Source organism: Malus domestica, chromosome 17 (genome assembly GCF_042453785.1).
Source record: "Malus domestica chromosome 17, GDT2T_hap1".
NCBI classification, from domain to species: domain Eukaryota; kingdom Viridiplantae; phylum Streptophyta; class Magnoliopsida; order Rosales; family Rosaceae; genus Malus; species Malus domestica.
In genome coordinates, this window is record NC_091677.1 from 261,775 (window position 1) to 285,219 (window position 23,445).

The window sequence follows — 23,445 nt, forward strand, 5'->3', positions numbered from 1 at the left end:
ATATATTCACAACACATTCAATACCTTTTGTGCTTTTGCCTTAAGCAAGCCTTGTTTATCAAGCGCATGAAACCTGCAACAGTGTCAGTCCACATCTCAGATTACAGGAACCCGTTGCACTTAAGTCACACATAAATTTGCATTCAAATCATAGAAGTAAACAACATTGTAAAGCACTATCATTCATCACAAAAATCTTATCTTTGTTATCCTAATTAATCGAAATCCGAAACCCAATTTACAAATGTTGCTTCTTTTTCCTCCTCCTCCAAATTTTCTCAGCAAAATAGTAAATACAACAATTCCACATCCAAAACAAATTCAACTTTTTTCTCTTAATTCACAACTAAAATAACAATTCAACAAAAGTATAAAAATTTCCAAATGTAGAGAAATTTGTGGTGACTTGGAATAAATTAAGCAGTGGAATAACAATCATGTACATTATTTTTTTTCAATTCATGCTTCAGTGCAGTTGGCTATGTATGCATGGGTTTCTCTTAACATCAAGGAAAATCATGATGCTGAATGTAAATCAATCATTTTTCATGTAGACAACAAAAAGGAACCCCTAAAACCCGACCTAGCAGCACAACAAATTCTGGAAATAATTCACAGCAAAAGGGAAGAAATGATGACAATCTACGCTAACAGTAGAGAATTGAATTAAAAATTGAACTTAGCTAAAAAACACTTACCCTTCAAGGTTTGGAGCCTCAGAAAAATTTATGAAGTTCACGCACATATTTTAGGTCTCAATGCACCTATCCTGCAAACCAACAAAAATGCAAATGCATTAATACAAATGCCAATACCGATTTCTAAGATTTTAGTATTCTCTTTACCCTTGCAACTGAAAACCAAAAATCCCAAAAAAAATGAGCAAGAAGCTTAAGTAGAAAAATACCCATTTAACCTGAGATTTCAGTGTTCTCTTTACCCTTACAACTGAAAACAAAAAATTCCAGGAAAATAAGCAATATTTTGAACCACCAATACCCATTTAATCATACACGAATGAAAAATCTAAATACAGAGTCATAGAGCAACGAACTGAAACCCCCCCCCCCCCAAAAAAAAAAAAAAACTGACTTTGAAACAAAGAACAATACACAGAACAGAGAGATGCATCCCCAAAACCTGACCTAACAGTGCAACAAAATCCGAAAATAATTCACAGCAAAAAGGCTGAAATGATAACAATCTATGCTAATAGTAAAGAATGGAATAAAAAATGGAACTTAGCTTTCCAAATCCAGCCATTCATCCGACATGCATAAGGGAACGGACGATCCAGAGTGATTCATGCATAATAGCCACATGGACATCGCGCATATAAATTGTTGTAGAGATAATTTGCAATAGAAAACGTAGTTATAAATAAGATATATGAAATACCAACATTGCAATGGTTTTTTTTTTTCCATTTGATTGTACTGAAGCATGCATCTTAAATTAAGTACTACGTGAGGTCTCTATAATGAAATGGGAGATTGAATACACTTGAGGAAACTGAAAATTTAAATATGCACACACTTCATAGTGTATCTTCAGAACCCAAAAGAAACGTTTATATATACGACATGTTTTGACATTCTTTTTCCCCACTCAAATCGTCTTGAAAAATTTGACTACATTGAGAATAAGCAAAAGAGTACTTAAAACCAAGGGTGAATTCAGCACTCTAAATAAGTGGAAGCATTTGTACCGCAAATGAATTTACAGCTTAATTTTCTTGCTGAAAAACCTTGACCTACAAAAGCAAATTACATTTATCAACAAAAAGGAATCCATTCAAGTCAGCTCTATTTAGATTATAATAACTCTCAGTTTAAGAAACTAAATACAATACAGAAAAAGCAAATATAATCCAAATTACCTTGATTTCCAGTCTGACAGGCTGTTAAAACATCACAAAAACGAAGAAAACCAATCAGTACAAAATTAGAACACCAAATCTCAAATAATATTACAAACTCCAATATCTACCGAACTATGGGACAGTTAAGAACAACGATAAAATGGAGATATTACAGATTTTGATAATATAATTTTCTATAAGAAATTGTGTTAACAAAGATATTAGATGCTAATCCCAAAAGGGTCTGTTCCACCACTTAAAATTTGCAATACTAATTTTGAGCACTCAAATCATATTACGGTATATCACAAACTATGCCATTTGATAATCGATAAATTTTAAGAAAATTTAAAATGAATACCATAATCTGAAATGTCCTAATTTTCTCAAACACTTTCTCAAAAGCCAAAAAAAACAAAAAAACAAAAAAAACAAAACAAAAGGAGATAAAGGAGAAATGAGAAATCGAGTAATCGAGTAATTACCATGTCTGGATTTGGATGAGGCAGGAAGAGAAGCGCATGATTGGCGCTCAGTCTTCCTGTTCTTCTTGTAATTTATTTCCCCTTTCAAATTTCAAAAACACAAAAACCACCCATACTTAATTCCCATAAAATAAAACTGGTATAAAAATTTCATTAACACCTATAAAAATCGACCGTGCATAGCTCTTTTAATTCTAACACAGAACCTTCATTTTAAATTAACATTCACACAATCCTAATCATTTGTGAATAACCATATTCTTATCATTATTTGAATATGTTTTCTTATATATAGGGTGAGCTCAGACCAGGCACTAAACTCGCTAATGTATTTAGTGATTAGGCTTGATTTACAATCTTCTTCAGTATCATCTCCATTCGGAATTGTTGGCGCAGATCATAGCCACACCTCAGAAGCTATCCAATCTCTTCCCTGGATTGGATTTGATTGCCTCAGATTCTAACTTTTCAGCCGCACCCTTCGAAGTTTGGAGTTTATTTGGAAAACATTGTGGAGTCCAGTTTTTCGGGGAGATTCACGCAGATGCTACAGCGCGAGCCGTCAGATTTGGACAAAGTGGTGGTGGTGGCGGCTGTCTAGAGGCAGAACAAAGCAAAAATTTAAACCACAATCCATCCGAAACATGCTCTCAGAATCAGAACAAAAAAAGACATGAGGCAGGGATGAAACTCATCTTACAGACGAAGAGCTGAGCAGCTCTGCAATTCATGGGCGCACCCCACCCCCTACCGCCCCTGAAACCCCTACACCCTACGCACACGTCCTGCACCCTCACTTTAGAATTCAACCCCAATATAATCAAACCTAAACAAAACCAAATTAGCCAAATTGGAATAGTTAGATCAAACAAAGATTTGAGCCAACCAATTACAAATTAATCCATACAAAGGAATATGAAAATTTTGAGCCAACCAATTACACATAGCAATCCATATAAAGATTTGAACCAAACAATTACACAAATTTCAGAATGAAGATTAAAATTTACAAAAAATCTATACAATTGACACCTAAAAAACTTGCAATTTTCTCCTCAACCTAACAGTGAAGATTTAGGAAATACCAAATTAACAAACCAGAAAACCCTAACAATCAGTGTTGTTAAAAGCAGGTATATACATGGTCCAGCTCTTCATCAACACATTTGCAGTTGGACTACAGAATAATCTAGCAGAACTTAATTCTTGCAACATGAATGTCAATCTTCAAACGCAAAAGCATATTTAACTAATGATTATTCACAGAAAAGCACTTTTACCAAATAATCAGGCAAGCAATTGAGTTGTACTCATTCTAAAAACAACTAAAACAAAAGTTAAAATAAATAAACAGATAGATAAGCTTAAGCACTTCTAGCATCATTTCCCTGAAGCTTATAAAATTATGTGGCCAAGAATTTGGGGAGAGAAAGAGATGCAGGAACCTTTAGGTGGAGTTGATGACGCGTTAAATTGGATTTGGAACTTCGAAACCCAGGCATGGTAGAACAACATTGTGTAGATGCTGAGAGAAAAATGTACAACAACCAAACCCAATTCACCAAATGAAAAAATAAATTCTGGGTTATGTCTACAGCAATTAAAAGAAAGTTTTAAATCGCTTTTTTAGATTCAGAAGCAAAAAAAATGGAGAACTACATAGCTAGGAAAATTTGAAAACAAAACTATTGGATCTGAAACTATTGCTCATAGATCCGTGAATGTTCGAACTCAAACAATAAAACCCAAATTAAATATTCAAAAATTGATTGAAAAGTCCTTACCTTGAGGAGGAAGATGAATGCCAACAACCAGAGACGCAAATTGGGAAATGAAGGATATAGAAAGAGAAAATGACTGCACCCACCCTCTCTCTCTCTCTCCCCCTGTAATTGCACACCCAAACTCTATGGAAAATACAACGGTCAAATAAGGAATTGAATGGCAAATCCAACAGTGAGATAAGGAATTGTAACCTATATTTATATTAGAGATAAGCATAAATATAGGAAAAGATATATAAGATCTTCGAAAAGTGTAGAGAAATGAGTACCTATGCATGTATAGCACAATTTCTTGAAATGGTTGAAGAACCATTTCAATCAAAACAGAAAGGTATATGCAATTTTTAACACCCCAACCACCATTATCACTTTTATACCCTGTTGTGATTTCATAAACTTCTCATTTTCTTAGTAGCAAGCTCTCTTTGTGGGCAAAAATTATAATAATAATAACAATACTAATTTAAAAAGTAATGGAGATTACCAAGGAAATAAGTTTTAGGTTCTGAATGGTTTACTGATCCTCATCCATTTGGTGTGAAGACTTTCTTTGTTTCATGTTAGGTGACGCACAAACTCTCACAAATGATGTTTCGACGACCGACCTTGCTCCTAACAAACTAAAAGAACAGAAATTACATCATATGAAAATAGTTAAAATTATTCTTTAATCGTAAGTCATAAAGCAATGCAGGCTCAGGCTAAGGATGTCTGCATCTGCTAGACAAAAAAGTCAATGCCTACAAACAGTTAGTAGGCAAACTCAGACTGTCAAACAGAACCATTAAAGATGCTTACTTCGAACTTAAGCTGATTCTTCACATATAAGATGGAAAAATACCTTTTCCTAGAACACAGACACATTGAAAAAAAAATCTCTCCAAAATTAGAGTTCGTTGTTTTTAGCATGTAAAATACAAAAAAATTTCAGTATGATTGTCGCACCACCATGTGATATTATGTTTATATTTCATATAAATAATACATATCTAATTAATGTATATCAACTGTCATTCACTCATAATTTAGCTAATGAATATGCGTACCCATTTGACTGTGACATTCTACCACTAATTAAAATGGTAAAAGTGGGAGATAATATAAACCCAGCAAAGCTGACAGAAGAACATCTAGGGAAGGGAGAATGGGACCAGCCAAAGCAGACAACTTTGAAAACCCAGCCTCATGTAAATCCCATTTCTCCCTTGCGGCAAGAAGTAAAGAAAAACGGAAATCAGTCCCATTTCCCCTATGTTAGAATTACTGTTACAGTGAATGCAGCACCTCGGCCTTCCAGTGTTAGAATTAAAATCATGTGCAATCGAATCAAGCGTTGAAAAAGCAAAGAAGGAGATATGGGATAAAGAAGCCAAATTTACTTCAAGATACAGGTCTAGTTGAGAAACTGCCTCACGAATATGGTCAAAGTGACGCTAATCATATGCATAGGTTGTCAACACTCCAAATGTTTAAAACAACCTTTACATAGAATATTTTCCATTTTAAAATAGCATATATTGGTACAATTAAGACAATTTTTACATATAATTCATCATAGTATTTGGTAGAGGAAAATAAAATAATTTTTCTGTTTACACCACAACATTGAAACCATAAATATTAGCAATATTCAAAGGCAGTCAGTCCCTTTCATTATGCAACCTATGGTAGGAAAAAACAGAAAGCTCAAATATGTCAGCTTGCTTTGCAATAGTAGATATTGTACTAATAATTTAGGAGGCTCTTGTCTCCAAATTTTCTCAATAACTTTCGTTTTTGTATAGCTGGTAAGAATGCAACTCTAATCCAAATTTTCTCAATAACTTCCCTTTTGTATAGCCAGTAAGAATGCAACTCGAAGAATTGTTCTGAAGAGAAATATACAATCAAAACCAACTAAAAGTAAGCTATTGGAAGAAATTTAGAAACACATAAACACCACCACAACTCAGACGTAAACTCAACATAAACCAAATAGTAGAAATTGAAAAAAAAATATATATGCTCTTGAATCGAGAACTCCATCAAAGAAGACTGAAATATCGTTCAACATTGTTTTGGCCAATCAAAGTTAAAACATAACAAACCAATAAAAAAAAACATAGACTGAAATGGAATCCCATGGTCAATGAGGTATCAGATTCTAAAAAAAAACCCTAAATCCCTAAACCAGAAATTCACATAAAAATAATAATAAAAAAAAACCCTAAATCCCTAAACCATAAATTCACATAAAAAAAAAAAAACCCTAATTCAGAAATTACCAAATCTTTTGCAGAATGATGGTATGGTAGTGTTTTCGACGGCGGTGATGGGGTGACAATGGTGAATCGTGATGGTCTGAGCTGCACAACGGCGATCGCATCCGCCTCATCTTCCGAATGCTTCGATTTCTGAGCTTCTTCTTCTTCTCTGGCTTTTAGGGTTCCTCCGACTTGGCGTATCAGACTTCTGAGCTTCTTCTTCTTCCATCATCGAGATTCTGCAAGCCGCAGGCTCTCTCTCCCTCTCTGCAAGTCGAAGCTCTCTGTCGTAAAACCAAAATTACAATCTGAACGGAAATGAATTTTGTGAATAACGTGAAACCCACTCTCTCCCATACCTCCCTCAGCCATTCTCTCCTTACCAATCCCGTTTTCTCAAAAAGTGGACAAAATCCCTAAATCTCTCTCCCACTCAGTCGAAACCATGCTTTCTGCCCTCTCTCTCTCTATCGAAGGCATGGCTCCCATCCCTGAAACCCTCACTGAATGACAGCAAACCTAAACCCACCCCAATCCATCTCAAACGCAAAGGACAAAATTGCCCTTCCAACCCAGCCCCAATATCATCACAAACCTGACGGCTTTGTTGTAAATAGCATGAAATCGAGTGGCTTCCTGATAAGCCATATGGACAAAATTACCCTCTGAAATTTTGAGAATTACCCTCCCATTCGGCTGGTATTGTTGCATGGCTTTGTTGTAAATAAAGCAAAATCAAAAGAAACATGAACAGTGCCTGCCCTCCCCCCTACTTTAGAATAAGTAATTATTGAATCCCCAGTTCAGCTAAGATTCTCAGACATCTACGGAAATTACTGGCTCTGTCTATCAGTAAATTATATGCACAGCCATCTTGTTTGCTAATTTACATGCTCTGTGCAACTCAACTAGTGCGGTGCTAACGATTTCAGCTTCTCCGATGGTTTTACCATATGGAAATCCACCCAATAACAATATGTAATCCTTCTTCCCTTCTCCAGGTGATGAATCTACTCCTAATTCGGCAGATGCATTTACAGCAGTCCCAAGCGCAGGCCAGTTTGTTGGCAAACATTGAAGAACTGACGTGCAAGTCCATTTTTATTCGGTATTCTTGAGAATGTTCATCTTGTATCAATACTTCTTTTGGATAACACGTTGATACGTTTTATTAATAAACATAGATAACATTAAACCGATGTCATACGAGACCAGAGTTTCTTCACAACAACAGGGGGTAGTGCCGACTTGTATAATTGTAATTCTCACAACATTTGCAAACTCGTTGACCAATGTTTGACTTTGGAAGGGCGGGCAGAAGAGCTTTCTTTCTTGCAAACAGCTCCAAAAAGATCCCACATTTGCAACCAGTTTGTTCGCTCAGCGGGAATCCAAAGCCACGAAAATCCCCCGGGAACGAAAGAATGATGAATGAATGAAGATTTCAAAATCGAGTTTTTGTCGCATCCGCAGGCACCAATATTCGGTCGCAGTTAACAACCTCAACCTTGCAACCTGGTTCAACAAATACGTCGACAAAGACGATGTCGCTTCCTGGAACTCCGTCATTGCCGACTTGGCCCGGAGCGGCGACTCCCTCGAAGCCCTCCGGGCATTTTCGTCCATGCGAAAGCTTTCCCTCAGACCAAACCGCTCCTCCTTCCCCTGCGCCATCAAATCCTGCTCGGCTTTGCTGGACCTTCACTCCGGCAAGCAAGCTCACCAGCAGGCGTTGGTCTTCGGCTTTGAGTCCGATCTCTTTGTCTCCTCTGCACTCATCGATATGTACTCCAGATGTGGTCGATTGACGGATGCATGGAAACTGTTCGATACAATTCCTCACAGGAACGTGGTTACTTGGACGTCAATGATCACCGGGTGCGTCCAGAACGACGATGCCTGCCAAGCCTTGGCTCTCTTTAAAGAGTTGTTGATTGAGGAAATTGACAATGAGGATGTTTCTTTAGATCCTGTTGTACTGGTTTCTGTTCTGTCGGCTTGTTCTCGCGTGTCAAGTAAGGGACTTGCTCAAAGTGTTCATGGGTTGGTGGTGAAGAGAGGCTTTGATGGGGATTTATGGGTTGGGAATACTTTGATGGATGCATATGCCAAATGTGGCGAGCTCGGTCTTGTTAGAAAGGTGTTTGATGGAATGTCTCAAAAGGATTTGGTTTCTTGGAACTCCATGATTGCAACTTATGCACAGAGTGGATTATCTTCTGAGGCATGGCAAGTCTTCTACGGGATGGCAAGGGATGGTGACGTCCACTACAATGCGGTGACGTTGTCCACTTTGTTATTAGCTTGTGCACATGCTGGGCCTCTGCTAGTTGGGAAGTCTATACATGATCAGGTATTCAAGTTTCTCGCAAGCCCTTAATTTCGCATCATGTGGAATAGGTTATTACTGCAGGCTGTCTCTACTAATGCAATCTTTGGTCTTTTTATTTATAGGTTCTGAAAAAGGGCTTGGAAGAGAATGTGATAGTGTCTACCTCTATTATCGACATGTACTGCAAACGTGGGAGAGTTGACTTGGCAAGGAAGGCATTTGATTGCATGAAGGAGAAGAATGTCAGGACATGGACTGCCATGGTTGCAGGTTATGGAATGCATGGCCGTGCCAAAGAAGCGTTGGAGGTCTTCTATAAGATGATAAGAGATGGTGTGACACCAAATTACATAACATTTGTGTCACTTCTAAATGCTTGCAGCCATGCTGGTCTATTAGAACAGGGTTGGTATTGGTTTAATGCCATGAGCCGCAAATTCGGTGTAGAACCTGGAATTGAGCACTACGGGTGCATGGTTGATCTTCTTGGACGTTCTGGTGATCTTAACAAGGCTTATGATTTAATAAAGGGAATGAGGATCATGCCAGATTGTGTTGTCTGGGGTTCGTTTCTTGGGGCTTGCAGGGTACACAAAAATGTGACATTTGCAGAGATTTCTGCAAGAAAACTATTTGAGCTTGACCCTCATAATTGTGGGTACTACATCTTGCTTTCAAATATATATGCCGATGCTGGGAGATGGGAAGATGTTGAGAGGATGAGAGTACTCATGAAGAATCGTGGGTTGGTAAAACCTCCTGGATTCAGTTTGGTTGAACTGAGAGGTATTGTGCATTTATTTTTAGTTGGAGACAGAGAGCATCCTCAGCATGAGAAGATTTACGAGTATTTGGAAAAACTGACAATCAAGCTGCAAGAGGTTGGCTATGCACCCAATATCAGTTCAGTTCTTCATGACGTTGATGAGGAAGAGAAGGAAATGGTCCTAAGAGTACATAGTGAGAAGCTGGCCGTTGCCTTTGGAATCATGAATTCTGTATCTGGTGCGACGATTCAGATAATCAAGAATCTTCGAGTTTGTGCCAATTGTCATACTGTTATTAAGTTGATTACGAAGGTTGTTGATCGGGAAATTGTGGTCAGAGATTCAAAGCGGTTTCATCACTTCAGGAATGGGTTGTGTTCTTGTGGAGATTATTGGTGATGGCTCTGTAAGAAGATGGCGGTTGCTAGGCAAATTTGGCTCGATAAATAGCCTCATTGATAAGGTGTAGAATAGATAGCACGTAATGGCTCTGTAGGAATGTTGTGACTACTATTCATATAATCAGTTTTGGTGAAACTGAATGCCACTTCTGATAAGATTGTTTCTGATTAACAGAAGACTGAGTAAATTATAGATCAGCCTTGATAAGGATTCTTATCAACCTTAACTCATAATCTAATTATCAAAAACACATCATATAATTTATAAAATGTGGTTTAAAAAGTCAGTTTACCGTGCATTCTTCTATGAATAATGGAAGGTATTGAAATTTACCGGGAGAAAGTAAGGGTTTTCTTTCCTAAATCAAAAGGGTATGATCCCTTAACTAGTCTAATGTAGGATCAAAAGGGTATGATCCCTTGACTAGTCTAATGTAGGCGCAAACGAAGTACCGTTTGCAAATTGCCAATTTGTCAAATTGGAAATACCGTAACAATTGAATTTCCCGAGATATGCCTACGAATATGCCAACGAATATGCCAATCCAGCTCCCATTGAGTTGGTAACTTGGTAGCATTCATGCCTTTCTATGAGGGAACAAATGCCAGCTTCAAAATAAAATTAGTAGCCACAATGTTTACTTAATTTCGATGTTACACTTATTCTGATTTTTAACGTTTTTATTTTTGTTTACATGTATATGTAAAATTAAAAAGTATTTTGTTTATAAATTATGATTTGCGATCAAATACGCACAAAATAGAATTATATTGATTATTAGAATAGTTAATTTCGCTCCTCGTCCTCTAGTCGACTGATCTAGACTTTTCCGATTCATAATATCATAAGGGGCAGCTCCTCCTCCATTGAATCGATTCAAATCCTTCCCTTGAAATTTGACCAAACAAACCTAATTTGGTACTGATCAAATAAAAAGGAAGAGAAAATAAAAACCTAGTTTGATGGGCCGCCGGCCCCAATGCGCTTTTTTGGGAGTGAGCAAGCGAAAGGTCAGCCAGGCTAAGTGGAAGAATAGTAAATAAATGCGATCAACAGGGTCATGTCGTAGAAATGACGCGAGGGTTTAGCTAACTTTGGACCAAGAGGCGCATATAGCAAAAACCGGAATCAACAAGGGCAAGAGGAGAGGAGAGGAGAGCCCCATTTCTAACAAAGCATCTGGCAGCGAGAGTTTGGGAGAGAATACCTCTCTTCTTCCATTTCCCTCACTCTCTCTCCTTCTTCATCTCCCAAATCTCAGAGCAATCACTCTCTCTACCATGGCTCTCTCAGATAAGCAGTCGCGTCAGGCTCTGATCCCGAGCTTCCTCTACAGATCCTCATCCTCCATCGCGCTGGAGAAGATGCTCTACGCCAGGCCTAACGGCGGCTTCACGCCGAATGCCACCGTCGAAGGAGTCTCCGCCAGGAAGGGCCTCGTCATTCCGTCGCCCAGCGAGCCCTTGGGGAAGATCGAGATGTACTCGCCTTCCTTCTACGCTGCCTGTACTTTTGGAGGAATTCTTAGCTGTGGTCTCACTCACATGGCCGTCACTCCCCTTGACCTCGTCAAGTGCAATATGCAGGTCAGATCCCGAGATTTTTCTTCTCCCAGCTCTTATCTCTGATTTTATTTCAGTTATGTATGCTTATCATACAATGCTTCTTTTATCTGATTAGATCTGTGCTATTTTTCCTTGGATTTTGCTCGTAACATTTCATTTTTGTATGTACCTGTGTATGTTCATCCAGAAATGTTGTCCAGGTTTTTGGACTGCTTAGGTATCGATTTATTATCCATGGCTCACATATTGGCTGTTAATATTGTATATTTTGTTTCTTAATTCCACTGCATCATGATCTAAACTGGATCTGTATCGATTGATCGCTTTCAATCTGACATTTGTATTAATTCGTTCATTTAGTTATTTAGCTTGTAAGGTCTTTAATGTAAGATGTTTGTTTGGTTTGTATCGGAGACATTTGTGACTTGCACATAGTTCTTACTTCACTTAACGGCATAGGTAGATAATTTGATTGACAATGTGGCTATTATTCGTTGATTTTTCAGATTGATCCTGCAAAGTACAAAAGCATCACATCTGGTTTTGGAATTCTGCTCAAGGAGCAGGGAGTTAAGGGCTTTTTCAGGGGATGGGTGCCTACCCTCCTTGGTTACAGTGCTCAGGGTGCCTGCAAGTTTGGATTCTATGAGTTTTTCAAGAAGTACTACTCTGACCTTGCTGGACCAGAGTTTGCTGCCAAGTACAAGACCTTGATCTACCTTGCTGGTTCTGCATCTGCTGAGGTCATTGCCGATGTTGCTCTTTGCCCCTTTGAGGCAGTCAAGGTCCGTGTGCAAACTCAGCCTGGATTTGCTAGAGGTTTGTCAGATGGACTTCCTAAGTTTGTCAGATCTGAAGGTGCTCTTGGGTAAGTTGTACTGCTTCATCGTTGTATGTGTATTATCACACACAGATGCATGTTTTGTTGCTTTAGGTTTCAAACAAAATTCTGTCGTTAAGATTAACATGTTTCAATTACAGGTTGTACAAGGGTCTTGTTCCACTATGGGGACGTCAAATTCCTTGTAAGTTGGAAAGATCTGAATACATGACCGTTTTTATCTTGATACTCATGTGAACTGCAGCTTTGACATTTCTGTATATGATTTGAAAGGATTATTCTGTTGTACTGTGATGCACCATGCATGGAACCCCTTTTAAACATGAAAGTGATTGTTTCAGAGATGCAATTGATAACCACAAACTTGAAAACTTTAGCTTTGAACTTTTGAGTACCACTTCTATGTCATGTTTAGTCTGAAGTTTGTATGTTGTTCCATCTCTTCTTCTTCCGTGCTTCCGCGAGTTACTTGGATTGTTTGCACAATAAGCAATTGAGGTCATGCTACTGTTGCATTTTTCTAGATTTAGACAGATAGCAAGAATTTTTTGTTGCTGCGTTTTCATTAAGCTGTTTCTGAAACTTGCCAAATAGGTGCTGAAATTATATACTTGGAGTTATGATCTGTAAGCGGTATTTCTCGTTATGGAATGCTTTACTTGAGAACTTGAGAACAAAATTGCATTTACTTATCTACTTGTTCTTTCTTGTAGACACCATGATGAAGTTTGCCTCATTTGAAACAATTGTGGAGATGATCTATAAATATGCCATCCCTAGGCCTAAGAGCGAGTGCTCCAAATCTTTGCAGCTTGGTGTGAGTTTTGCTGGTGGATACGTGGCCGGTGTATTCTGTGCTATTGTATCTCATCCTGCTGACAATCTTGTCTCTTTCCTCAACAATGCCAAAGGAGCAACAGTTGGTGATGTGAGTGCTATGGTTTCTGGACAATGTTTGTTGTACATCTTCATCCCTGCTCTGTTTTGACTGTTTTGATTTCTGGCTGTGCAGGCTGTGAAGAAGATTGGAGTGGTTGGTCTCTTTACCCGTGGGCTTCCTCTTCGGATTGTCATGATTGGAACTCTTACTGGAGCTCAGTGGGGTATCTATGATGCATTCAAAGTTTTTGTCGGGCTGTAAGTCAATCCTTCATGCTACTATTTGTTTTATTATTAGTTCATTTAAATGGATGGTTAGGTGATTTTTGTGAAATTGGTATATTTCAGGCCAACAACTGGTGGTGCTCCCCCTCCAGTTGCTGCTGCTTCTGAGCTTTCTAAGGTGTAAACTGCTGGGTGATTAACCGCATCAACTTCGTTGTTTTTGGAACTGAAAATTTGTCATACGAAATAAGCGTAGGATTGCTGAAGTTGTTTAAATGGCTTCAAAGAGGAGTATTGTTTCTTTTACATTTGGAAACCGGATCCATTTTCCCCCATATTTGACTAGTCTGGTTTTGTGGGGATGGTTTTGCTCTCATCCTCTTTTAAAAGACGTATTTGTAGTTAGATGAGATATGAATTTGAAATTTGATTGTTAAAGAGTAGGCAATAAAAAATCATGTTAGATGGGGTATTTTCGTTGCCATCCCGAAAGGCGTGGGAATTATGACGGACTATTTATATTTCTTCTCGAGGAGAAATTTTCAGGTACCGGTCACATTTGGTGAGCTGGAATTCTTCACTAATAACTGTTTGACATCTGTCATACCACTCAATTAACTGTGATTAATGAATTTCATTGAAATACCTATTTTATCCTTGTATATTCATTTTAGTCGGTTTGCAAATTCGAACATAAGTCATCGATCAATCTATATCTTTTCACCTTTGCCTCATTGTGAAGTTTTGAAAAATTAAGGTAAGACCTTTCTTTGCTATTCTTGGGGGTGGAATCTCATTTTAAGTTTTTAACATTTTTTTAGGCCTCACTATATTTTTTCACTTACTTTCAGCTTAAATATTATCCTAAACATACATTTATTGCTCAATAAACTGTAAAATCGTTTCCAAATGCCTTATAAAGTTGTCTTTAATGCTCAAGGAAAATATTAAAGTTGTCTTTAATACTCACGGTTTTTAGTTGTTAAGCAAATTTGTACATAAATCATCATTCAATTTATTTCTTTTCTCCTTCGTCTCACCATGAAGTTTTGAAAATTAAGGTAAAACTTTCCGTTGATATTCTTGTGGGTGATACCCCATTTAAGTTTTTAACAATGTTTTGGGCCTCACTATTTTATTTTTTTCCCTTATTTTCTTAGTTTTCAGCTTAAATATTATACTTTACATGTATTTATTGCTCAATAAACTGTAAAATCATTTCTAAATGCCTTATAAAGTTTTCTTTAATGCTCAAGGAAAATATTTCGCAAAAACAAAAAATTTGAATTTTTAACAAGAAACGTGGGTTATGCAAATTCGTACATAAATCATCATTTAATCTATTTCTTTTCATCTTCACCTCACCATGAAGTTTTGAAAATTAAGGTAAGACTTTCCGTTGATATTCTTGAGGGTAGAGCCCCATATGACAATGTTTTGGGCCTCATTACTATATTTTTTTTACTTATTTTATTAGTTTTCGTCTTAAATATTATTATATTATACTAAACATACAATTATTGCTCAATAAACCGTTAAACCACTTCCAAATGCCTTATAAAGTTGTCCTTAATCCTCAAGAAACATATTTTGTGAAAAAAAAAATTGAATTTTTTTACAAAAAAAACATGGGTTAACACTTATGGTTTTCAGTCAATTTTGCAAATCCATACATAAATCTTCGTTCAATCTATTTCTTTTCACCTTCGCCTCACCGTGAAGTTTTGAAAATTAAGGTAAGACTTTCCATTGATATTCTTGAGGGTAGAATCCCATATGACAATGTTTTTTGCCTCACCAATATATTTTTCATTTATTTTTTAATTTTTCGGATTAATTATTATATTAAATATACATTTGTTGCTCAATAAATCGTAAATCCGCTTCCAAATGCCTTAAAAAGTTTTACTTAATAGTCATGGACAACATTTCCCTAAAAAAAATAATTTGCATTTTTGACAAAAAAAGTGGTTTAACACTTGCGGTTTTTAGTCGGTTTTGCATATCCATATATAAATCATCGTTCAATCTATTTCTTTTCACCTTCGCCTCACCTGGAAGTCCTAATAATTAAGGTTAGACTTTTTGTTGATATTGTGGAGGGCGGAACCCCATTTTAACAAGGTTTTGGGACTCACTACTACATTTTTTTTAGTTTTCGGCTTAATTATTCTACTAAATATACATTTGTTGCTCAATAAATTGTAAACCCGCTTCCAAATGCTTTAAAAAGTTTTACTTAATAGTCATGGACAACGTTTCACAAAAATAAATAATTTGCATTTTTCGCAAAAAAAAAAACCGTGGTTTAACACTTACGGTTTTTAATCGATTTTGCAAATTCATACATAAATGATCGTTCAATCTATTCCTTGTCAACTTCGCCTCACCATGAAGTTTTGAAAATTAAGGTAAGACTTTTCATTGAAATTCTTGAGGGTGGACCCCACTTTAAGTTTTTAACAATGTTTTGGTCCCCACTACTATATTTTTCACTTATTTTCTTAGTTTCCGGCTTAAATATTATTCTAAATATACATTTATTGATCAATAAACCATAAAACCACTTCTAAATGCCTTATAAAGTTTTCCTTAGAGCTTAAGAAAAATATTTTGTGAAATAAAAAAATTTGAATTTTTAACAAAAAACGTGGGTTAACACTCACGATTTTTAGTCGGCTTAACAAATTCGTACATAAATCATCGATCAATCTATTTCTATTCACCTTCACCTCACTGTGAAGTTTTGAAAATTAGGGTAAGACTTTCCGTTGATATTCTTGAGGATAGAATGTAAGATCCTACATCGACTAACGGAGAGAGGGTGATGTGCCTTATATGTACATGCCCACCTCCCTATAGCAGGAGGCCTTTTGGGAACTCACTAGCTTTAGGTTTCATCAAAACTCCGAAGTTAAGCGAGTTTAGGCGAGAGCATTCCTAGGATGGGTGACCCACTGAGAAGTTCTTGTGTCAGTTTCCAGAAACAAAACCATGAGGCAATGGTAAGCCCAAAACGAACAATAACGTGTTATGGCAGAGCCGAGACTGGGATGTGACAATGAATCCCATTTGACAATGTTTTTGCTCGCTACTATATTTTTTTCACTTATTTCTTTAGTTTTCAGCATACTAAACAAACATTTATTACTCAATAAACCGTAAAACCACTTCTAAATGCCTTATAAAGTTATCCTTAAAGGTCAAGGAAAATATTTTACGAAAATAAAAAATTTGAATTTTTAACAAGAAAAGTGGGTTAGCACTAACGATTTCTAGTTGTTTTGCAAATTCGTACTTGAATCATCGTTCAATATATTTCTTTTCACCTTCATCTCATTGTGAAATTTAAAAAAAAAAATCAAGGTATGACTTTTCATTGATATTCTTGAGGGTGGACCCCATTTTAAGTTTTTAACAATGTTTTGGTTCTCACTACTATATTTTCCACTTATTTTCTTTGTTTCGGCTTAAATATTATACTAAATATGCATTTATTGCTCAATAAATCGTAAAATCGCTTCTAAATGACTTATAAAGTTTTTCTTAATGCTGAAGAAAAATATTTCGTGAAAATAAAAAAGAATTGAATTTTTAACAAAAAACGTGGGTTAACACTCATGATTTTTAGTTGGCTTTGCAAATTTGTACACAAATCATCTTTAAATCTATTTCCTTTCACCTTCACCTCACTGTGAACTTTTGAAAATTAAGGTAAGACTTTCCGTTGATATTCTTCACGGTAGAACCTCATATGACAATGTTTTGGGCCTTACTACTATATTTTTTCACTTATTTTCTTAGTTTTCAGCTTTGTTTGTACCATACTTGACCAATCCCGAAACTACCGAGCACCGGCCAACGCTATACTGTCAAGGACCCAGAAGAGTTCCCCTCCGACCAGGAGGCCAATCACTACTCGACACGTGTCAAGATTAGAAGCCAATCAGAGCGCAGCACGTGTCAACATCAAGAACCAATCATAACATGACACATGTCAATGTGACAAAGCTACAAGTTTTTCTATAAATAGGGGTCATTCCCCCACAATATTGCCTAATGCCATTTTGTGTTAAATCATTCACAAGAACTCACTAAATTGAGAGCATGATCCTTTGTACTTGTGTAAGCCCTTCACTACTAATAAGAACTCCTCTACTCCGTGGACGTAGCCAATCTGGGTGAACCACGTACATCCTGTGTTTGCTTCTCTGTCTCTATTCATTTACGTACTTATCCTCACTAGTGACTGAAGCAACCAAGCAACCAAGCGAAGGTCACAAAACCTGACACTTTCTGTTGTACCAAAGTCTTCGCTGATTTTGTGCATCAACATTTGGCGCCGTCTGTGGGAAACGACACTTATTCCTACTCTCTTCAGCTGTGTCAAGCTGGTTTCTATCATTCGTACACTTTCTTTTGATCAGGCATCCCTCTCCAACATGGGAAGCGAAGGAAGCCACAGCACACAGAATGACACCCCCCTTGCACATAGTGCGAAACAACGAAAGAAGGAAGGAAAACGAGTTCTTCTTCAAGCTAAAGTCGATGAGTTGGAAGCTCAGAACAACAAGATAGCAATGAGGAATGAGGTCCTCCAGGAGCAATATGAGAAGCTCTTCGAGACACTCCACAAAGCTAGGCAAGCTCAGACACGCGAGCTTGTTGCCCCCGTGGGAGAGCTTGTTGCCCCCGTGGAAGTCAACCATCAACTGGGTGCCCTCCAACATGGAGGGTCACATGCATTCGACATAGATATCCCTGATAGGGAACAGATTACCCCTCGACTTGATAATCAACATGAGGCTTCTCTTAACCCAGTTGCTTCGACCCGAACCATGAGAAGTGGAGGGAGACACCTCTTTGCTGAAGGGGCAGAAGGATCGAAAGCCGTATTTCGCGATTGTCGGGATTTCCTGAAGCAACGTCGAGAGAATTCCATCCATATAAGCTCAAAGATCAATGACCCAAGGATTTCTGAGAGACTCGGTCCCCTGCCACGGCCCAAGCCGGCCACCAATTTGGGGAAGGGGCAACAAGTCCTAGAGAGACATGAGGGTACAGGGGACTCAGAGGTGTTCCGACAGACATACCCTGGAAGCCAGTACAGCGAGTCCAGGGAAAAATCACATGCCCTTGATCAAACCTTCCTAATTCCAATAGGAGATGGAGATTTACGAAAGAAAGCTCCAGTGACACATAACTCCGCTCAGGACCCCCTTGTCCTACAACTTCTTGAGGAAGTAAACAAGTTGAAGGCTGAACGTCAGGCTGAAATACCTGACTGGAACCAACCCAGGCCTGGCCCTCTTACAAGGAGGATCCTCAACACCCCCCTTCAAGCAAAGACAAAGCAAAAGCTTGGCTTGCAACTTTATACTGGAAAAGAGGACCCGATTGAGCACCTTAACCTCTTTGAGTCCACCATGGCATACCGGATGCACACCGACGAAGAGCGATGTCTTCTCTTCCCCTCCACCCTCTCTGGCAGAGCTCTAAATTGGTATTGTCGTCTTACACCTGAGACGGTAGACTCATTTGAGGAATTGAGGAAACTATTTGTTTCCCAACACATTTTCCAAACCGATCGCTTGCACTCTGCAGATGACCTGTACACTATCCGCCAGAAGCCAGACGAGTCATTACGTATGTATGCTGGCCGCTTCAGCCATGAATACTCCCGGTGTGCCGAGGCAGACGACAAGACTGCCCTCAAAGCCTTCACGGCAGGCCTACGTGATTGTTTCTTTAAATACATGATCAATGCCAATACTTGGAAGACTTACTCTGAGGTGATGGCGCAGGCTTATAACCATGCCTCCGCCGAGGCAAAGACATATCAGGAGAAACCCCCTACAACCATCCTTTATCAACAAGTGGGAGGTGGAAGCCAGACTCACCTAAATGAGAAGACCTCGACTTTCCAAACAGCAGTGGCACCTCCCCATGCCTTGCATAATGCTTCACCGAATCAACAGACATATCAATTTCAAGGCAAGAGGAAGGATTTCCATCCTCACCACTCTCCTTTCAGTAAAAAGAGTAAGGGACACTATCCCGATAACCAAGGGTATCGCCACAATAGCGCTCGCCCCCAGGCAGTCAATGCAGTGGGTCAAACCCGCGTCAAGGGTATCGCCACAATAGCGAGGTTTTAGCCTGCCATACTTAAGGTGTCTTAAGCCTGCCGAGGCGGAAATCGTCCTTCGGGAAATACATGAGGGAGTCTGTAGAGATCATGCTGGATCTCGGTCCCTAGCACACAAGACTTTTTCGCCAAGGATATTACTGGCCAACACTCCACCAGGATGCCATCAAAGTATCCCGCTCATGTGACAAATGTCAACGATATGCAACTATTCCTCATTCCCCTCCAGAGCCTCTTACTCCTATGATCAGCCCTTGGCCCTTCGCCCAGTGGGGACTTGATTTGATCGGCCCAATGCCGGCAGGGAAGGGCAAAGTCTGTTACGCAGTCGTTGCAGTGGACTACTTCACAAAGTGGGCCGAAGTAGAACCCTTGGCAACCATTACTGAGGCAAAGATAGAAGACTTCGTGTGGAAGAACATCCTTTGTAGATTCGGCATTCCCAATGCGATAGTCACTGACAATGGGCGACAGTTCGACAACAAGAAGTTCAGGTTGTTCTGCTCTAAGTTCAACATCAACTTATGCTTTGCCTCTCCAGCTCATCCCCAGTCTAATGGACAAGTTGAGGCCATCAACAAAATAATCAAGCGCACTTTGAAAACCAGCTTGGACAAAGCTAAAGGTTGTTGGCCAGAATTTGTACCCCAAGTTCTTTGGTCATATCGCACTTCATATCGGACTTCAACAGGAGAAACTCCATTCTCACTTGCCTTTGGCACAGAGGCGGTTGTCCCTGTTGAGCTCGAGCAAGCAACATTCCGAGTCCAGAACTACATTCAAAGTGAAAATGACAAACAACTCACCCTCAACTTGGATTTAGTCGAGGAACACAGAAACCAAGCTCACTTGAGGAATGTCGCCTACAAGCAGCGCATCTCCAACTATTATGACTCTAGGGTCAAGCCTCGTTCTTTCAAAATAGGAGACTGGGTCTTAAAGAAAAGATTACTCTGCGACAGAGTCCCGAGTGAAGGCACACTTAGTCCAAACTGGGATGGACCGTATGAAGTCATTGGCATCAGTCGCCCTGGCTCTTACACACTTAGAAGCTCTGATGGCAAGACCCTTGGCCATCCATGGAACGCTGATCACTTGAAGTACTACTACAAATAGACTCACGATGTACAAGTGTTAAGCTATAGCCGTTCGGCATCCTATGTAATGAAGGCCATTTGGCAATGAATTCAATAAAGAGGTAATTTAGCCAACTCAGCCTTCACTCTTTTACATTCATAGCAAGCGATGCCAGAACCCTTCTCAATCAGAAAGCAATCCGTCTTCCACAGTCACTACAAAACAAGCAAATGAAGACCGTGTCAAGCGCCAAAAAAAAAAAAAAAAAAAAAAAAACAACTTCATCCAAAAAGCTTCACCCGAAAAGCTTCACCTCCAAAGCTTCACCCACAAAGCTTCACCTAAAAAGCTTCACCCAAAAAGCTTCACCCAAAAAGCTTCACCTAAAAAGCTTCACCCAAAAAGCTTCACCATCAAAGCTTCACCTAAAAAAGCTTCACCCAAAAAGCTTCACCCGAAAAGCTTCACCTAAAAAGCTTCACCCGAAAAGCTTCACCTCCAAAGCTTCACCCACAAAGCTTCACCTAAAAAGCTTCACCCAAAAAGCTTCACCATCAAAGCTTCACCTAAAAAGCTTCACCCAAAAAGCTTCACCTAAAAAGCTTCACCCAAAAAGCTTCACCATCAAAGCTTCACCTAAAAAAGCTTCACCCAAAAAGCTTCACCTAAAAAGCTTCACCCAAAAAGCTTCACCATCAAAGCTTCACCTAAAAAGCTTCACCCAAAAAGCTTCACCTAAAAAGCTTCACCCAAAAAGCTTCACCATCAAAGCTTCACCTAAAAAAGCTTCACCCAAAAAGCTTCACCCGAAAAGCTTCACCTAAAAAGCTTCACCCAAAAAGCTTCACCCGAAAAGCTTCACCTAAAAAGCTTCACCCACAAAGCTTCACCTAAAAAGCTTCACCCAACAAGCTTCACCCGAAAAGCTTCACCTCCAAAGCTTCACCCACAAAGCTTCAACACCAAAGCTTCACCTACAAAGCTTCAACACAAAACCTTGCTCCAAATAAACAAATTTTGTTCACAAAACCCAAGATGCCCTTGAACTTGTACAAAAACACTTGGGTAAACATAAACATTTTTTGTTTTACACCCACAAGGGCCCAAAATTTTCCTTCTTATTTATTCACTTATATATGTTCCCAAACATATTATAATAGATCCAACAACAAGCCAAAGTCCCAAATTTCATAATGGACAAAAGTACAAGCAATTCATCAATAATGAAGGTGCTACAAAAATTGGAATCTGCCCCAAAATAGAAATCCAACCCAAGAGACTTTTTCTCTCTCTCCCTCTTCCGCCTCCTTTCATCTATCAAATTTCTGCAACCTCTGCTCTTCTCCAATGGAGCTGAATTTTGGACACCCTATAGTTCTTGAGCATATGAACAACTTTCAAGAAGGAACCATTTCTGTTTGAGCGACGGAAATTAAAGTGTTGAAGCTCCAAACATGATAGTCGGCTTCTTGCAGATTTCGAAGCTGTTGTGATGTTTCGCAGATCTGGAAATATTTAACCGTTAGTTCATCCTGAATTTTTGATATGTTATGAAAGAGTCGATGAGGAACAACTTCAATGAAGAAAGCATACCGATCTGAACAAGAGAAAATGGAGTTTCGAAGCTCACAACAAATCTGACGGGTTGACAGACAAATAATAACCAGTCATTCATCATACCGAATTTCTTGAGTTATACAGCTCCGAGGGATCTCAAATTTGGATATGTTGTAGTTCACAAGCTGAGGAACAACTTCAATGAAGAAAGCATACCGATCTGAACAAGAGAAAATGGAGTTTCGAAGCTCACAACAAATCTGACGGGTTGACAGAAAAATAATAACCAGTCATTCATCATACCTGAGTTTCTTGAGTTATACAGCTCCGAGGGATCTCAAATTTGGATATGTTGTAGTTCACAAGCTGAGGAACAACTTCAATGAAGAAAGCATACCGATCTGAACAAGAGAAAATGGAGTTTCGAAGCTCACAACAAATCTGACGGGTTGACAGAAAAATAATAACCAGTCATTCATCATACCTGAGTTTCTTGAGTTATACAGCTCCGAGGGATCTCAAATTTGGATATGTTGTAGTTCACAAGCTGAGGAACAACTTCAATGAAGAAAGCATGCTGATCTGAGCAAGAGAAAATAGAGTTTCAAAGCTCACAACAAATCTGACGGGTTGACAGACAAATGATAAACAGTCACTCATCATACCTGGATTTCTGGAGTTGTACTGCTCCGATGGCTCTCCAATTTGGATATGTTGTAGTTAAGGAATTAACGAACAACTTTCATGAAGACAACTTTGTGATTCGACCTACAGATGATGGTGTTATGTTGAAAAACAATTCCGGTTGTTAGGGGAAATGAAAAACAATTCCACCAAAGAAACATCATTATGATGTTTCATCATTATGGTGTTTTCATCATTATGATGCTTTCATCATTGTGATGCTTCCATCATTGTGATGCTTCCATTATGATGTTAATGCACCAACGGTTACACCTTCTGCAATTCCACTTATTCGGGCCTAGCAACCTTCATCAACAAAATCTATGAAGAAAAAGTCCGGGGCTACCACTTAGAAAACAAAAGAATGAAGTTTTGGTACTTACGACATGGACTATTAGCAAGACACCTCATTCGTCAACTCCCTCGACTAGAGACTTGGGGGACTCCCACCATATGCTACTACGCCTTGGTACTCAAAAGTTCGTGACTACTCAGTGACTTGGATTTTTCAAGTCTCCAACCGAGAAGTTTTCCTCACTCGGGAAATTAAGGGAACACTACCTCAAACTACATGCTTCACTCACAAAGCTTCAAC

General features: G+C 38.7%; 3 protein-coding genes and 1 long non-coding RNA gene across 4 annotated transcripts; 2 read left to right on the forward strand and 2 right to left on the reverse strand.

Moving 5' to 3' along the window:
* Window positions 1-2,532: 2,532 nt before the first annotated feature.
* Window positions 2,533-6,860, reverse strand: LOC139193522 (uncharacterized). Its single transcript, XM_070816583.1, has 7 exons — window positions 6,395-6,860; window positions 4,615-4,750; window positions 4,400-4,508; window positions 4,131-4,253; window positions 3,792-3,871; window positions 3,047-3,172; window positions 2,533-2,943 (listed from the first exon to the last, which is right to left on the reverse strand). The coding sequence occupies exons 3-7, from the start codon at window positions 4,441-4,443 to the stop codon at window positions 2,909-2,911; spliced, it is 408 nt and encodes a 135-aa protein (XP_070672684.1). The 5' UTR covers window positions 4,444-4,508; window positions 4,615-4,750; window positions 6,395-6,860; the 3' UTR covers window positions 2,533-2,908.
* A 297-nt stretch (window positions 6,861-7,157) lies between these two features.
* On the forward strand, window positions 7,158-10,100 carry LOC103404138 (pentatricopeptide repeat-containing protein At3g26782, mitochondrial). Its single transcript, XM_008343021.4, has 2 exons — window positions 7,158-8,726; window positions 8,828-10,100. Exons 1-2 carry the CDS (start codon window positions 7,809-7,811, stop codon window positions 9,869-9,871), a joined length of 1,962 nt encoding a protein of 653 aa, XP_008341243.3. The 5' UTR covers window positions 7,158-7,808; the 3' UTR covers window positions 9,872-10,100.
* A 705-nt stretch (window positions 10,101-10,805) lies between these two features.
* LOC103404139 (mitochondrial phosphate carrier protein 3, mitochondrial-like) lies at window positions 10,806-13,856 on the forward strand. Its single transcript, XM_008343022.4, has 6 exons — window positions 10,806-11,460; window positions 11,946-12,307; window positions 12,421-12,464; window positions 12,994-13,208; window positions 13,293-13,417; window positions 13,508-13,856. The coding sequence occupies exons 1-6, from the start codon at window positions 11,155-11,157 to the stop codon at window positions 13,566-13,568; spliced, it is 1,113 nt and encodes a 370-aa protein (XP_008341244.1). The 5' UTR covers window positions 10,806-11,154; the 3' UTR covers window positions 13,569-13,856.
* An 8,434-nt stretch (window positions 13,857-22,290) lies between these two features.
* Window positions 22,291-23,018, reverse strand: LOC139193524 (uncharacterized). The gene is made up of 4 exons (XR_011577723.1): window positions 22,832-23,018; window positions 22,651-22,748; window positions 22,470-22,567; window positions 22,291-22,386 (listed from the first exon to the last, which is right to left on the reverse strand). It is a non-coding gene; the product is annotated as an uncharacterized lncRNA (long non-coding RNA).
* Between the last annotated feature and the right edge of the window lie 427 nt (window positions 23,019-23,445).

Coding starts and splice junctions, on each gene's coding strand:
- LOC139193522 (XM_070816583.1), bottom strand. CDS start 4,443: ATGGTTCTTCAACCATTTCAAGAAATTGTGCTATACATGCATAG. Junction 3,173..3,791: donor GTCATCAACTCCACCTAAAG/GTTCCTGCATCT, acceptor GGTTTTGTTTAG/GTTTGATTATATTGGGGTTG. Junction 2,944..3,046: donor AGCTGCTCAGCTCTTCGTCT/GTAAGATGAGTT, acceptor TTCTGCCTCTAG/ACAGCCGCCACCACCACCAC.
- LOC103404138 (XM_008343021.4), top strand. CDS start 7,809: ATGAAGATTTCAAAATCGAGTTTTTGTCGCATCCGCAGGCACCAATAT. Junction 8,727..8,827: donor GGAAGTCTATACATGATCAG/GTATTCAAGTTT, acceptor TTTTATTTATAG/GTTCTGAAAAAGGGCTTGGA.
- LOC103404139 (XM_008343022.4), top strand. CDS start 11,155: ATGGCTCTCTCAGATAAGCAGTCGCGTCAGGCTCTGATCCCGAGCTTC. Junction 13,209..13,292: donor AAGGAGCAACAGTTGGTGAT/GTGAGTGCTATG, acceptor CTGGCTGTGCAG/GCTGTGAAGAAGATTGGAGT. Junction 13,418..13,507: donor TTCAAAGTTTTTGTCGGGCT/GTAAGTCAATCC, acceptor GGTATATTTCAG/GCCAACAACTGGTGGTGCTC.